The sequence below is a fragment of the Pseudochaenichthys georgianus genome, chromosome 22 (assembly GCF_902827115.2).
Source record: "Pseudochaenichthys georgianus chromosome 22, fPseGeo1.2, whole genome shotgun sequence".
Lineage (NCBI taxonomy): Eukaryota > Metazoa > Chordata > Actinopteri > Perciformes > Channichthyidae > Pseudochaenichthys > Pseudochaenichthys georgianus.
Genome location: NC_047524.1, coordinates 24,895,398 through 24,912,813, shown reverse-complemented (window position 1 = coordinate 24,912,813; position 17,416 = coordinate 24,895,398). Strand labels below are relative to the sequence as shown.

General features: G+C 44.3%; 1 protein-coding gene across 1 annotated transcript in view; it reads right to left on the bottom strand.

Annotated features, from left to right (window-relative positions):
* Window positions 1–17,416, bottom strand: part of LOC117468194 (ALK tyrosine kinase receptor-like) — a 547,997-nt gene that overhangs the window by 77,639 nt on the left and 452,942 nt on the right. The window contains 2 exon segments of the mRNA XM_034112221.2: window positions 1,425–1,528; window positions 3,164–3,298. Of these exon segments, the coding sequence (XP_033968112.1) occupies window positions 1,425–1,528; window positions 3,164–3,298 (239 nt within the window).

Below are 17,416 nucleotides of genomic sequence, written 5' to 3'. Positions count from 1 at the left end.
AACAGAACCACCCTCAGAGACCTGCCCCGGAGCCACATGATGTGAATTATGCATGATTTGTAATATTTCTTACAGCCAGGTCAGCAGATACAAATGTGTGATTGACGAGGTCAACCTCTGTCTCTCCAGAAATGCAGATGGTACGGTGTAACCCTGCTGTCGAAACACATTACTGTTTGAGCTGTTACTGAAGGCAATGAACATATCACACTATTCAGAGATTCATTATATGTTCTATTCCTACAGAAACAGAGAAGCAGGGATGCAAACTCATCAGGTATAAAAAAGGTGACAAGGATTTCCCAAAGATCCCAATAACCCTCTGATCATTTATCCAATTTATTCTTAGTTTTTTTGTCCTTTCATCAAATGCTGAATTTAGCAGCTTACACTTCTGGATTTTGGTTGTAGTTCCTCGTAATCTGATTGATAGCTGCAGGTGGTTTACCTATGATAATACTTTATGGTTCAAGTGACTGTTCATTTTCATGTGGAGGTTATAATTACTTAAACCTTTTAGTAATGGGCAGAAATAGAGTATGTGAATGATCTGCATTCTTTTTGCCATGGCTTCTCTTATTTTGTACATTTGATTCAAATTGTTGCTTTTCTCCCTCTAGCTCAGGGGTGTCAAACTCAAGGCCCGGGGGCTAAATCCGGCCCGCGACTTCATTTTATGTGGCCCCACAAGAGCTTGCAAAAAATATGATATGTTTATTATACGGTTACATGCTACTTTACAGAAGCACGTTGCCCATAAACTACATGTCCCACAATGCATCTCAAATTTTACTTTTTTCTCAGCATTTGACTTTTTTTTTTTTTTAAATGTATCTTTTTTTGTGACTTTTTTTCCAGAATTTGGCTTTTCTTTTTAAATCATTTTGTGACATTCTTACTGAAGAGACTTGCAATTATTTGCCCTAGACTTCTGCTTTCAGACGTAGTTAATTATGAAGTTTTTACCCTATCCGAAAATAATCCAATGCAGAGGCAATAATGTAATATAATACATTATTTTATATATATTAAATATTTATATATGTATTTTTATATAGTCTTAAAGTTACAACCGGCCCTTTGAGTGCAACCATAATGTGAATGTGGCCCGCATTGAAATTGAGTTTGACACCCCTGCTCTAGCTCTTCCATAGCTCTGCTGAAAAGACAGACGACACAGACCAAAAGAAAAGTATCGAGCTTTCTGGTAGTGGTCGAAATGACTGTTCTGGACTGGAGCATTGACTGTGTGGAATCCAGGGTGCTAATAATCAGAGGGAAAAATATGGCACGTTATCATTTCAAAATATGCATATGTGCAGCGTGAGTAAAGATAGCTTGACACACTTAGCAACAGTTACTAGGTGGGGGGGGGGGGGTCTTTGTATGTAATTAAGATTCAGTCTACTCTGTACTATGCTCACCGTGCATCGAGAGTTTCTGAGAGGAGGGGGGAAGAGAGGGCTCCTCAGTACTGCTGAGCTCCGCTGGCCTTTGGACTGGCCTCCTTCCACACTGAATGTAGCACCTTTAATACACACATTAAACACGCAGAAGAAGAAACACTGCGTCAGAATAAACAATAGTATATATAAAACATCTATATATAAAAAAGCATCGATTATCTGTGTATATGGGTAGGAAATGAAGAATGAATATATTTTGTGGAATTTTGTTTGAATGAGTACATACATTTCATAAAGTTACATTATACCAATGTATACCAATATTGGCCGATGATGGGGCCCCTTGATCACAGTTTTCTGAGATGTGTCGGGGCCTTGGTCACACTCATTTCCTGATCGTTGTGTGTATCATAATGTATGTATGTTTGTAGTCATGACACATAGATGCTTTATACATATATATATAGAACTGTACCTTTTTAATGAATGCAAAATAGATGTGGCATTCATAGAAAGTATTAGAGAATAATATTTGAAAAAAGCACAGATCAGTGATAGCTTATTAAAGCGTACGTCAACATGTTATTTCAGGTGACTGTGGCAGTAATTTACTGTTGATCTCACATCGACAAATATTCTTTAAATTGTAGTGCTCCATTTTTTGTTTCCCCACACTACCTCTGAGACTTATGTAAATAGAAGGGAACAAACACAAGCCTCAGCAAACCAAGACTTTAAAGTCTTCTGGAGAGACACGCTGGAGACTCTGCCCTGACGATGAACTGCAGATGTAGGACTCAGGCTACGTGCCGGAGCCTTCAGAGCCGCTGGGACCGTGGAGTTTGTAGCTGCACACTGAGCTCCGAACAAGGCGGCACGTCCATGTCTGACACATCAGACATTTAGGTTATCTTTCCTTACTCACTGAAATATGTAAGATCAAGGTTTAAAGTCTATGAAGTCCATTTAATAAAGCATGAACACCACTACTCCATGAACAATTAAAGATGCAGATTTCATCACTTAATCAGAACAGAATGATTTCTTAACCTGTTTAGATCCCGCCGGATGTCGGATGGTACATCACTTTTCAGGGATGTCCATATCCATGATTATTGTTATTTAAATCCACCCAAGTCAACACATGGAATTGATTGGAAATCTTTAAGCCAATCACAGTGTTTCAAATCGTCTAAAGTGGATTGCAATAGAACCACAACCCTTTTTCAGACTGTGATGCAAGGAGAAAGCGCAGGGCTAATTTGAATCTATGTTCAACATTGATGTATAGTCCATCATTTGCAATACTGAATTTCAAGTTAAAACAACATACCTTATGAAATAAATATAACTTTTAGTCAGGTTATGTGCAATGTGTTTGACATATCTCATGTATTCATTGACATGAATTGTCCATTCATAAAAACTCATGTTTATTTGATTGAAAAAAGAGCTCTCAAGACTAGTTAATGTCAATTAAAGTTAGGTGTTTTTAATGAATTAAGATCCTGTGTCTATTTAAATGGACAGAAATATTATGTTTTTAATCCATTTTATTATTGATTTTAATGATCCATGACTGCATTAGGAGTAGAAACCCACCATTACCTTATTTTCTATATTGAAGACAATTGAGATCTGTATAAGACTGTGTGTGTGTGTGTGTGTGTGTGTGTGTGTGTGTGTGTGTGTGTGTGTGTGTGTGTGTGTGTGTGTGTGTGTGTGTGTGTGTGTGTGCGTGTGTGTGTGTGTGTCACCTGATGACAGGCAGCTCTGTCTCAAAGCCTTGGATGGTGTCTGCTGTCTTCTCCAGGAGAGACCCCGGCCCGTTATTGACTGCCAACTGCACTCGCCCTCTTCAAAAGAGCAGTAGCTGCCATTGAGGAAGTGTCCTAGAGAGGGACAGGGGAGAGAGAATATATCAGGGGAGAAGAGGAGAAGATGGGAAGGTTGGGTGGGGGTATTTAATGAGTGGATAGCCCCTGCAGGTGGGTGAATGAAGAACCTTTGGAGTGAACAGTGACAAACTGCCAAGGAGAAAAAGGACGGGGGTGGTGTGGGGGGCGGTGATGGAGGAGATGAGCGACAGCGAAGGCGAAGAGGTTTGAGAGGAGCGGGGCACGCGGGGGGTGCAGACTAATGGCTCACAGGACTCGATGTGTTGCTGAAAATTAGGACTGAAGTGCGATGGGGGGGGGGGGGGTGTAAGATGACACTCAGAGTGCCTCTAAAAACGGGAGCAGAAAATGGAGAAGGCCTGAAGTGTCCAGACGACGAGATAGGAAAGTGGAGGAAGGAGGAAGAGGGTCCGAGGGGAAATGAGAAAGCTGAGGTGGTGACATGATGTGTTTTGGGAGGTGGCAATCAACTTGAAATCACTTCACTGAATGGCATGAACATCGGAAGCCTTTACCACCACCAACTTCAATTTACAAAGACAGTGTGCACGGTTGCAGTACAGTAAAAACGATTAATTGGATTGTGCAAGAACATGCACAGAAAACGCTGTGTGCCGTGTGTCTACCCGTTTCAACACTGTGTCTTAATGTCTCCCCGTTATGTTTAACCGACAGAAACAAATCTAATACACAGTTAGTGTACATATTGAAAGACCCACATTTTTACCCAAGGCACATTTTTTATTACATTTTTAATTTTCAGGACTTTTTTTTGGTTAATCTTCACTAACAGATAACACAGCTGTATAGATATGAACCTGTAAAAATTACTTTTTGGGTGGACATTTCTGTTTGGTCGATCATGACAGGTTCTCTTTACATGGTTGTCATATTTGTAATGATAACATGGGTGTGTCCCAGATAAATGGGCTACAATTCCAAAGTGTATTGGCCTGTTGGTATTGATTCAGGCGCCAATCAGCTTCAGGTCAGGCCCAGTTGTTGGCAACACTGAATTGAAACTAGAACATATAGAGGAATGTCATGATGAGTCCAGGTTCTCTCTGTGGAAGATGGATAGAAGGGTAAAAGTATAGAGACATTGTGGAGAATGGTTTTGGTGGGGGCAGTGTCATGATGTGGGGTCTCTCGATCACTGGCTAAACAAGGCCTAACCCATTGAAGGCAGAGATTCTGCAGCCAGTGGCCATCCCATGTCTCCACAATCTGAGACCTGACTCCATACTCCAAGATGACAACGCTTGCCCCTACATAACTAGGGTTATCACAGACTACCTCCAAGAATGTAGCAGAGATTGGAATGGACTGTCAACAGCCAAGACCTCAACCCAATTTAAAACCTTGTGGGATCCGCTTTGGTGTGTTGTACGTGCTCGAGTTACCAACACAACCTGCAGCATGAGGAAGACGTGGTGCTAGGATGTTGTGGATACTGAAGCACCTTACTGTTGATTGTTTCATGAATAAAGATTAAAACCCAACATGCCTTGTTTATTCCTTGTTACTGAAAGATGTTGGTCTATTGAGCACGGACAATTGTACATTTGGCACATTTTCCTTTAGAACCATGAATATAATCAGCTGTGCTGCTCATTCCACACATATATTATTATAAAAGTGGGCCATTATTGTAAAAGAAAATAAACAGGCATATGACATAAACAAGTGAAAAAGTTGTTAAAAGTGACAATAATGATCGTTTTCTTTATTATAAAAGCAGTTCTAGGTGTTTTGTAAATATTGTGAAAATATCAATGTGGTGAAATACCCAACCACTTTTGAGAAACTGTGCATTCAAATGAGCCTTCTTGGCTCCTGTAAAGTCAAGTTGTGACAACTATACACTATTTGGGTAGAAAGTGCTGCTCCAGTGCTGTCAGTCATTCCCTTGCTCCAACGATGAGGCTGAGATGCAAAAAGCACACCTCTGGAGTACCGGGAAACTCTGACCAATCAGAACAGACTGGGTGGAGGGCTTAACCGAAGAATTTCGAATTTTGAATATATACATGTAATTTCCGATAGACACTTTGACAACATGTAGTTCTTTCAACATTAAAAACATGTACACATATAAGCAGACCTCAGGCCAATACTGAATATTAATAGAATCGAATAGAATATAATTATAGAATATAATTTCTCTTTGTGACTAAATAAGACAAACGTTTGATATCTAAATGTTGCTGCATGTTTAAAATTCATTTTATACCTTAAACGTTAGTTGGTAACAGTTGGATGGTTTTAAGTTTTATTTCAATTGTTCTCCTTAAGTTTGCTTTGTGCCTTTTATCCCAAGCTTCTGTCTCTGAGTGCCCATTACCTCTAAGTACCCTGATAACAGTGTGCATTTTGGAAATGGCACCATCCAGATAATGGAGGTCTCAGCATAGAGCAGGTGTTCTTCAGAAAGAAAGGGAAGAAAAATACATTATTCGTCAATGACACTACGGTGTTTAAATATTTTGTTTATTATACAAAAGGCTTTCCATCATGGAGCTAACACTTCGTTTTTATTTGAAAGAAATATAGAAGAAAAACACAAAAAATGAGGCTTTGTTTTTTCTGTTATGTTTTTCACAAGCTTCCCTTGGCTTTAAGTAAATGTCATATTTTTCTGTGTCTTATTATATATATTATGAGTCATTCTCCTTGTTTCATAAGCCATTTAGTGTCACTAAGAAATTATTCTGCTAAGTAAAGAGGTGCAAAGTCCCATCACACCGTAGCTGCTCATGTCATGAATAAACAGGTCTGCGATGATGTCCCTTCATGTGTCACTTAGTGCCTTTTGCCACCCAAGTTATCAATTATAACTGTTCCCCATCTGTCTAGTTTTCCAATCTCAAATGGATTTGACCTGAAACACTTTATCTAATGAGCTGTGAATAAGGCCGGCATAACAATGTCATTACTTGCAATTTTATGAAAACTGACATGAAGATTACTCAGTCTTTACACATGAAGAGTTAAGTGTCATTCAATTCATAACGTCACTTTAATGTTAAGTCAACACTTCTCTATCAGTGTCTGTCATGATTACTTGACAAGAAAACATAATATATCAAAAGTCATGTCAGGGTCAATATAATAAAGTCTGAAAAATGGCATGATACGAACAATAGGCGCTTTCACACCGGAGAACTTTTCCCAGGAATAGTTTCGACTTTCCTGGGGAGAAAAAAGTTCCAATTTCTATTGGCTGGGCGAATTGCAAACCACGCCCCGTAAAACTCTGAAAAGTTTTTGTGAAGCCGCCATTTTATTTGCTCGCATTAGCATTATTAGCATTAGCCCAGTGCACTAACGCAGAGAGACTAACTTATGGCTAAACAAAAGAAAACATGGGAGCGGTGGAGAGATGAGGAGGTGTCGGCGCTTCTGGCGATTTACATTACATTACATTGCATTTAGCTGACGCTTTTATCCAAAGCGACTTACAATAAGTACATTCGACCAGGAAGACACAACCTTGAAGAAAACAGAATCATATAAGTACATCAGGTTTGATAGAGCCAAGTATTTCAAGTGCTACTCAACTGGCTATAGATAAGCCAGTCCTTTATTAGTATATAAGTGCTCTGTTAGCAGTTCTTTGTTAGTAATTCTATCGCTCGAGGTGGAGTCGAAAGAGATGAGTTTTCAGTCTGCGCCGGAAGGTAGCACCAACACTCTGGAACACAATACCAATACAGATCAGGAATAACACCTCTTATCATACATTTAACCACAATCATAAGAACTGGCTTTTAAACAATCAAAAATGTGAACACTTTTAACTGAATCAAGGTATGATGATATTTCATCTGTTTGCATGTTTGTTTGTTCCTCTCTATTGTTGTACTACTGTTCCTATTTATTGTTGTACTGCTATTTATTTATTGTTGAACTGCTATGTATGTATTGGTGTACTGATGTTGTCTGCTGTACTCTATTTAATTATGTTTTTATTTTCTAGTCTTGTTGTGGTCAGTTAACATCTTGCCAAGGACAACAGTTGAAAATTAGCCTGCTGGCTAATACTGGCTCATTTACAGCAATGTGAATTAATGTGCACTGTCCTTTAAATAAAATAAACAAACAAAAACAAACAAACAAAAGGTGTGTAAGCTATCTGCTGTCCTGATGTCAATGGGGAGCTCATTCCACCATTTTGGAGCCAGGATAGCAAACCCACGTGTTTTTGCTGATGGGAACTTGGGTCCCCCTCGCAGCGAGGGTGCAGCGAGTCGTTTGGCTGATGCAGAGCGGAGTGCACGTGCTGGGGTGTACAGTTTAACCATGTCCTGGATGTAGGAAGGGCCAGATCCATTCGCAGCATGGTACGCAAGTACCATTGTCTTGAAGTGGATTCTAGCAGTTACCGGAAGCCAGTGGAGGGAGCGGAGGAGCGGCGTGGTGTGGGAAAATTTAGGAAGGTTGAAGACCAGACGAGCCGCTGCATTCTGAATGAGCTGCAGAGCTCGGATGGCACATGCAGGTAGACCAGCCAGGAGGGAGTTGCAGTAGTCTAGGCGTAAGGTGACGAGAGCCTGGACCAGAACCTGCGTCGCTTTCTGGGTCAGCTGGGGACGTATCTTCCTGATGTTGTAAAGCGTGTATCTGCAACAACGGGTTGTAGCAGCGATGTTTGCAGTGATTTACTCGGAAGGCTTCAGTAGAAGCTGCTAGGAAGACTCCCAGCAGTCCCCAACTCCGGGGACTGGCTTCAGTAGAAGCTGAGGTCAAGGAATAGACGATAGGGATAGACGATAGGAGCTGATTTTGGGACTATTCGACCGCAACCATGGTATCTGAACACAAGGTACTCCTACCTAAAGTTCCCGAGGACATTATTCCTACTACTTTGTATGGAACTCAAAGGTTCCTTAAAGGGGACCTATCATGCAAAATTCACTTTCGTACGTCTTTTATACATGAATATGTGTCCCCGGTGTGTCAGGGAACTCACCAAGTGTCAGAAAACACAACCCTCTCTCTTTTTCTCCATACCAAAATCTCTAAAAACGGGGCTGCAACGGATCTGATATAGACTGATACAGATTTGAAATATCTCTGACGTCAGAAACGAGGAGCTCCGCCATATGGGCAACTCTCCACCTATCAGGAGGAGACAGCCACGGCCATTGCCGTTCGAAAGCGCTGGAGACGCTGTAGTACATATGCCAGGACTGTAAGTGGCGCTGTAGTCTGCCACAAAAGCAGCAAAGAAGACTTTTTTGCTCAGCAAGACTTCACACTGAGCAAAAAAGCAAGACTTCACACCCTTTCTGAAGAACCAGCACCTTACCGTGGTAGAGAGGTTTGTGTGCCCTGATGAACCTGGGGGCTGTGTTGTCTGGAACCTTGTGTTCCTGGTAGGGTCTCCCATGGCAAATTGGTCTCAGGCAAGGGGCCAGACTAAGATTGGTTCAAAAGACCTCATGAAAGACGACACAAGAAGTGAGGATACCCGGCCCGGAGGAAGCCCGGGGTCCCTTTCTGGAGCCAGACCCAGAAGGAGGACTCGTCGGCGAGCGTCTGGTGGCCGGGCTTGCCAAGGAGCCTGGCCGGGCCCAGCCCGAAAAGGCAACGTGGGCAACACCTCCGCTTCTCCGTCCCGCGGGCCCACCACCTACGAGAAACAGCGATGGGGTCGGGTGCGCTGCCAGAAGGGTGGCAGTGAAAGCGGAGGGTCTCGACGGACCAGACCCGGGCGACAGAAGCTGGCTTTGGGGACGTGGAACGTCACCTCTCTGGGGGGGAAGGAGCCGGAGCTTGTGCGGGAGGTGGAGCGTTACCAGTTGGATCTGGTTGGGCTCACCTCTACGCACAGCGTCGGCTCTGCAACCTTACTTCTGGATAGGGGTTGGACTCTATTCTTCTCCGGAGTTGCTCAAGGTGTGAGGCGCCGGGCGGGTGCGGGGATACTCACAAGTCCCCAGTTAGGTGCTTCGTTGTTGGAGTTTACCCCAGTGGACGAGAGGGTCGCCTCCCTACGCCTGCGGGTTATGGGGGGGAAAACTCTGACTGTTGTGTGTGCTTATGCACCCAACAGCAGTTCAGAGTATACAGCCTTCTTGGAGACCCTGGAAAGAGTCCTGTATGGGGCTCCTGAAGGGGACTCTTTAATCTTGCTGGGAGACTTCAACGCACATGTGGGCAATGATGGAGACACTTGGAGGGGCGTCATTGGGAGGAACGGCCCCCCTGATCTGAACCGGAGTGGTGGTTTGTTACTGGACTTCTGTGCTAGTCATGGATTGGCCATAACAAACACCATGTTCGAACACAAGGATGCTCATAAGTGTACGTGGTACCAGAGCACCCTAGGCAGAAGGTTCATGATCAATTTCGTTATCGTATCATCGGACCTGAGGCCGTATGTTTTGGACACTCGGGTAAAGAGAGCGGCGGAGTTGTCAACTGATCACCATCTGGTGGTGAGTTGGGTCGAGTGGCGGGGGAAGCCTCTGGATAGACCTGGTAAGCCCAAACGTGTAGTTCGGGTGAACTGGGAACGTCTGGAGGAGGCCCAAGTTCAGGAGGCCTTCAACTCACACCTCCGGCGGAGCTTTTCGGGCATTCCTGTGGAGGTTAGGGACATTGAACCAGAGTCGTCGGTGTTCAAAGCCTCTATTGCCGAAGTCGCGGCGGGGAGCTGTGGTCTCAAGGTCCTAGGTGCCTCAAGGGGCGGTAACCCTCGAACCTCCTGGTGGACACCGGTGGTCATGGAAGCCGTCCGACTGAAGAAGGAGGCCTTCAGGGATTTGTTATCCCGGGGGACTCCCGAGGCAGTTGCCAGGTACCGACAGGCCCGAAGGGCAGCAGCCTCATCCGTGGCCGAGGCAAAGCAGCGGGTGTAGGAGAAGTTCGGAGAAGACATGGAGAAGGACTTTCGGGCGGCACCAAAGTTGTTCTGGAAAACTGTCCGACACCTCAGGAGCAGGGAACCATCCAAGCTGTGTACAGTAAGGATGGGACGTTGTTGACCTCAACTGATGGAGTGTTAGGGCGTTGGAAGGAACACTTTGAGGAACTCCTGAACCCGACAACTCCGCCCTCTATGTTAGAGGCAGAGCTGGAGTATGACGGGGGATCAACACCAATCTCCCGGGGGGAGGTCACTGAGGTCGTCAAACAACTCCACAGTGGCAAAGCCCCGGGGGTGGATGAGATCCGCCCGGAAATGCTGAAGGCTCTGGGTGTTGAGGGACTGTCATGGTTGACACGTCTCATCAACATTGCGTGGAAGTCGGAAACAGTACCGAAGGAGTGGCAGACCGGGGTGGTGGTTCCCCTTTTTAAAAAGGGGGATCAGAGGGTGTGTGCCAATTACAGAGGCATCACACTACTCAGCCTCCCCGGGAAAGTTTACTCTAAGGTACTCGAAAGGAGGGTCAGGCCGATTGTCGAACCTCGGATTGAGGAGGAACAATGCGGATTCCGTCCTGGTCGTGGAACGACGGATCAGCTTTTTACTCTCGCAAGGATCCTGGAGGGGGCCTGGGAGTACGCTTATCCGGTCTACATGTGTTTTGTAGACTTGGAGAAGGCGTATGACCGAGTTCCCAGGGAGTTACTGTGGGAGGTGCTGCGGGAGGTGCTGCGGGAGTATGGGGTGAGGGGGTCTCTACTCAGGGCCATCCAATCTCTGTACTCCCAAAGCGAGAGCTGTGTCCGGGTCCTCGGCAGTAAGTCGGACCCATCTCCGGTGAGGGTTGGCCTCCGCCAGGGCTGCGCTTTGTCACCAATCCTGTTTGTAATATACATGGATCGGATTTCGAGGCGTAGTCGTGGGGGAGGGGGTCTGCAGTTCGGTGGACTAAGGATTGCACCACTGCTTTTTGCAGATGATGTGGTTCTAATGGCTTCATTGGTCTGTGACCTTCAGCACTCACTGGATCGGTTCGCAACAGAGTGTGAAGCGGCTGGGATGAGGATCAGCACCTCCAAATCTGAGGCCATGGTTCTCAGCAGGAAACTGATGGACTGTCCACTCCAAGTAGGGACTGAGTCCTTACCCCAAGTGAAGGAGTTCAAGTATCTCGGGGTCTTGTTCTCGAGTGAGGGAACAATGGAGCGTGAGATGGGCCGGAGAATCGGAGCAGCGGCAGCGGTACTGCAGTCGCTTTACCGCACCGTTGTGACGAAAAGGGAGCTGAGCCAGAAGGCAAAGCTCTCTGTCTACCGGGCCATTTTTGTTCCTACCCTCACCTATGGTCATGAAGGATGGGTCATGACCGAAAGAACGAGATCACAGATACAAGCGGCCGAGATGGGTTTTCTCCGCAGGGTGGCTGGTGTCTCCCTTAGGGATAAGGTGAGAAGTGGGAGGGACTCGGAGTTGAGCCGCTCCTCCTTCGCGTCGAAAGGAGCCAGTTAAGGTGGTTCGGGCACCTAGTTAGGATGCCACCTGGGCGCCTCCCTAGGGAGGTGTTCCAGGCACGTCCAGCTGGTAGACCTAGGACCAGGTGGAGGGATTATATCTCTTCGCTGGCCTGGGAGCGCCTTGGGATCCCCCAGTCAGAGCTGGTTGATGTCGCCAGGGAGAAGAAAGTTTGGGGCTCTCTGCTGGAACTGCTACCCCCGTGACCCGACCACGGATAAGCGGGAGAAGATGGATGGATGGAAGACTTCACACAACGTTCCCAAACTCTCGGAAAGTATTATTCCCCTGACCACATACTTTTGGTGGATAAAATAATGTCCCCATAACTTTATTTATATGCTGGTCTCTGAGGCCCGGAATGAGTTCCTAAATAGGTACGTGGGTTTGCAGGAAAGTTCCTGCTGTCAAAAGCTTGCTTACAAACTATGTACCTTAATAGTATTAAGAGTGTATAGACAAATAAAAAATGCCTGCCATAAAGTTTTGTTCCATCTGTTTCTGTTAATAACACGCTATATCAGAAGCTTTTTGGTTCGATCCCCAGCAGTCAACATGTCGATGTTTACTTAACCCCATGTTGCTCCTGATGGCATGGCCAACAGTGTGTGAATGTGGTTTAGCACGTGGCACTAATGTGTATGCATTGGTGAACACAGTGTTGGGTGGAACGTGTTACAAAAGTAACGGAGTTACAGTAATGCGTTACATTACTACGTTACAGCAAAAACGCATTACTAATGAATTTTGGGTAATATGCTACCCATTACAATTCTCAGTCACAACACATTTCAACCCGAAATTAAATGGTGTTTTGTTTTTTAAGAAACTCTGTTTCTGGCTGTTCTTTTTATACCCTTGTTTCTCAGAGAAGAAATACTATTCTAAAAAGGAGCTGACACATGGTGTCTCTTCACTTGTACACTTGAGGGGTCAGAGTTCATATGGTGAGGGATTCCATCAGCGGTATGCGCCGGCCTGAGCCTTTACCTTGGACTTCTAATAGAACTGCTCGGGTCTTGATAGATTGAGTGGGGAAGTTCATGAGATCTTTCTAGAGGGTTATCAAGAATAACTTTTATCCAATGACCTTTTCCCTCTCTGTCTGTGTCTGTGTATTCTCTTGTTCCGATTAACTCAGCCAAATCTTTTTTCTTGTTTTGTATCTATATCTACGCCGGGATCCGGAGTTGAGGCTGATCCTCTTGCTGTAGTCCTGTGTCTTGGATCCTCTATCCTGAGTTCTGGATTAAGTCGAGGACGTTCGGGTCGTGGCTGAACCTGTCTCTGCGGTCCTGCCTTGGGTCTCGTCATGCTGCTTCCCTGATGGCTTCCACATGATTGTAGCTGACATCCTCGTGGATTCATCTTCTTATTACAGACACATGCATTTCCTAACATTCGGTCTATATGCTGTAAAATGTATTATCTCTTCAGTTTACACACGGCATCTATTGCACGTCTGGGAGAGGGATCCCTCCTCTGTTGCTCTCCCTGAGGTTTCTCCCATTTTTTCCCGTCTTTTCCCTGTTTCTTACAGTGCAGACGCTTTTCTGCTTGCTCTTGCCTCTGCTTACTTTTTATGCTGATGTTCCTATTCTTATTCTCTGAAAACTTCGAGCAGCGGCTCCTGGACATTAACTTATCACTGGGACAGTGCATCTTCATTAATAGACGGAGGGTTTCAGCCATATTTCAACATTTTTACGACGACCTCAGTCTTACAGTAGCGTGGCCTAGCAACAGCTAAAGCCTGGTAGGCTACTGCATGCTATTTAGCTTAAGCTAGTTGGTAGCAAAATGCCTCCGTTCTATACAGATGAATTCCACAAACTTATACAGAAGATGGCTGTGTTGGAAATGAAAATGCAACGGTTGGAAGTTAACGTGGAAGTGAATGGACTATGTCGTGGGAATGACACCACTTTACCAGTGTTGCAAAATAATGGAAAAGGGTATGCTAACTCACAGCTAGTTAGCAGCTACAAGGATTCCAAGGAACAGGAGGGCTGTGTACTGGGTAATAAATCTACAAGTGGTAGTCCTCCCTGGAACTCTCTGGGTGCAAAGCCTAAGAGTAAATCATTTCCATGGGATTTGGGAGGACGGATAACAGGCAGAGCCCAGCGCTCTGAAATCTGTGATGCGACTGGCTGGCCTGCATTGTTATCACCCAGGAAGAGCGCCTCTGCAACCCCTAAATAGCCGTGGACAGCTGCTAAAGGGAGAACTACAAAAAATCCTCCTAAACCACCAAGTGTGGCAATCCACAACAGATACGCTCCGCTGACCGAGAGCCGGAGATCTCTTTCTGATGACCTGGATAACCTGTCCTCTTCACACAGCAGGGTAAGGACCAATAGCTACTCCAAAAGTAAAAGGCTAGAGGGAAAGCTAACGACTGGGCCTGAAACTCTGATTGTGGGTGACTCTGCTGTAAGAGATGTAAAAGGTCTGTGTATTAAGAACAACACCAAAGTACTCTGTTTTCCCAAGGATGTGGTCTCTGACTTGGCTGAGAAGATCCTGCATTATGGGGCTGAACATCCGACTGTGAAGAATGTGGTACTACATATTGGAACAAATGATGTTGTGAAACAAGAGTCAGAAATGCTGAAAGAAGACTTTAAATGTTTGTTGGAAACTGTCAACTGCCAGTCAGAAGAGGAGTGGAGAGATTCAGCAGATTGTTTGCACTGAACACGTGGCTTTCAACGGCCTGTACTGACCATTCTGTCCATTTTATTGACAATTTTAACTTTTTCTGGGATCACAGACATCTTTTCAAGGCAGATGGAATTTGCCTGAACAAGTCAGGAGTGAAATTGTTTATCTCTAACATATTCAACTGCCTGCGTCATCAATCTGTTCCCTCTGCCAAGGACAAGCGGCAAGAGGAATCAAAACAGGAGAAAGACACAACACATGGCGCAGAAAACCCTGAAGAAGTATCACTGCAGCCGCCTGAGGAATGTTCTGATTATGGGAGACCTATGACACAAATGGAGGAGTCTCCACTGCCCGTCACCCTCCCTGTCAACGCCTTTGAGGATACTCTTCATTCATCCCCCAGCTCTCTCTACTCTCCGCTCACCCTTTCACCCTCGCCCACCCCCTGGAGTTCGATGACCGCATGAAGGCGACACGCAGGGTTGGCAGCATGTCCTTTACCCCCGCCCCTCAACTACGCCCACCAAAATCACCGAAGCAGAGATGCGCACCATCTCCCCCGGCTTCATCACCATGCCTACCACAATCATCCAAACCAAAACAATACAAGGAAGATGGAAGCATATTTCCAAACCCCCCTTTCTACAGTGTAGCCCTCACCCTGCCCTCCTATGATGAGAGGAGCAGGGTGGTGGGTCCTCCCTCCCCTTCAAAGCCTGATAGGGATGTGTGTGTACAAAACACTGCAAACTGATATCTGCTGGGTCCAGGCTCAAGGGCGTATGACACTCTCAACTCTTTCCAGGACATGCCGGGGCCCTGCCTGCCTGTAGCTTTGCCGATATCTGTGTTGATAGGTAATAGATTAAGAGCGGTGAATCACCTTAGATACAGGAAGCGCTCAAACGTTTGTGTGAGTTTATCTAATTTAGCAGTGATTCCATGTCAGCCACAGCTTGTTATAAAAAACCTGACTGATAGTGTTTTTAACGAACTTAAACTAGCTTTATTAAATGTCAGGTCTTTGGCAGGAAAAACATTTTTAATCAATGATTTTATCACTGAGCACAATCTCGATTTTATGTTTTTAACAGAAACTTGGATTGAACAAAATAACAGTGCAGCTGTTCTTATCGAATCAACCCCTCCCAACTTTAGTTTTATGAGTCAGGAAAGAATGCATAAGAAAGGGGGTGGAGTTGCTATTCTGTTCAATGCTTCCCTTCAATGCAGGAAGACATCTTATGGGAACTTTGCTTCTTTTGAATATGTGGCCCTTCAGCTGAAATGCTCCTCTCGAGCTCTGTTCCTAAATATCTATAGACCACCCAAATACTGTGCAAGCTTTTTTGATGATTTTACCGAACTGCTGTCTATAGTGTGTATTGACTTTGACCGTTTAGTCATTGTTGGTGATTTTAACATCCATGTTGACAACCCCCAGGACAGAGGGGCAAAATAACTGTTTTGTGTTCTTGATAGCTATGGACTGACTCAGCATGTGACAGCATGTTCAAAAAGAGATAACCACAAAGCGATATTTAACTGAAAATACTAGGGAAATGTTCACTCAGAATTTTTCTTCCACACTTGCCCCTGCTAACATCTCAGTAAATGAGCTAGTAGATCATTTTAATTCAAAAATTAAAAATGTTATAGATGCCATTGCTCCAACTAAGGTATAGGAAGTGTCTGGCAAGAAAATATCTCCATGGAGAAAGGCCATGACCGTGAAAACAGAAAAAAGAGAATGTCGAAAAGCTGAACGCAGGTGGCGAAAAACAAATCTCCAGGTTCACTTTGAAATCTATAAAGAGAGACTTGGCCTTTATAATTTGGAATTGAAAAACACACGACAATCGTTCTTCTCTGACATCATTACCAAAAACAAAAACAACGCACGTGCCTTGTTTGCTACCGTCGACAGACTAACTAACCCCCCAGTGTCAGTAGCCTCTGAATTTCTATCCACCAGGGCATGCAATGATTTTGCCTCCTTTTTCACTGACAAAATTCAGAAAATCAGACAAGCAGTCAGTGCCTCTGCATCAGGAACAGCAAATGTGTTGTCTCTGTGTCCACTTAACATCAATTCAAACACCATGACACAATTCCATCAGATTAATGATAAAAACCTAGAGGACATTATACAACTTCTGAAGTCCTCCTCCTGCTGTCTTGATATTATTCCAACAGGATTTTTCAAAGATGTTTTGCCTTGCATGGCCTCAGATCTACTTCATATAGTAAACAAATCTCTTCACTCAGGTATTTTTCCACAGTAAACTGAAAACTGCTGTCATTAAACCGCTCTTAAAAAAGAATAATCTAGATGCTTTAGTAATTAACCATTACAGGCCCATATCAAACCTCCCATTTCTAGGTAAAATCATTGAAAAAGTAGTTTTTCAACAGTTGAGTAATTTCTTGCATTTCTTGATGTGTTCCAGTCAGGCTTTCGTCCAAACCACAGCACTGAGACTGCTCTTGTAAAGGTCTTTAATGACATCCACTTAAACACAGACAGTGGCAGAACTTCAGTGTTAGTATTATTAGATCTCAGTGCTGCGTTTGACACGGTTGACCACAGCATATCACTAGACCGACTGGAAAACTGGGTGGGACTTTCGGAAACAGTTCTAAATTGGTTTGAATCCTACTTAAAGGACAGAAACAACTTTGTTTCTATAGGTAAATACACATCTGAGTTGACACATATGACATGTGGGGTACCTCATGGCTCCATCTTGGGGCCTCTTCTCTTTCATTTCATTTTAAACCTTTATTTATACAGATAAATCCCATTGAGATCATTGATCTTTTTTCAAGGGAGACCTGCTCAAGTAGTTCCACATGAAACATAAAAACATAAATAGAACAACAAAAGGACATCATACAGCATCATTTACATAATTATCCACATAAACAGGTACCAATAGCTTCCGATTGAGTAGCATCCAACCGAGCTTTAAAAACATTTAGTGGCACCAGATTGTTCAGTTTCCATTTAATTTGCAGACTATTCCAAGACAGAGGAGCTGCGCATCTAAAAT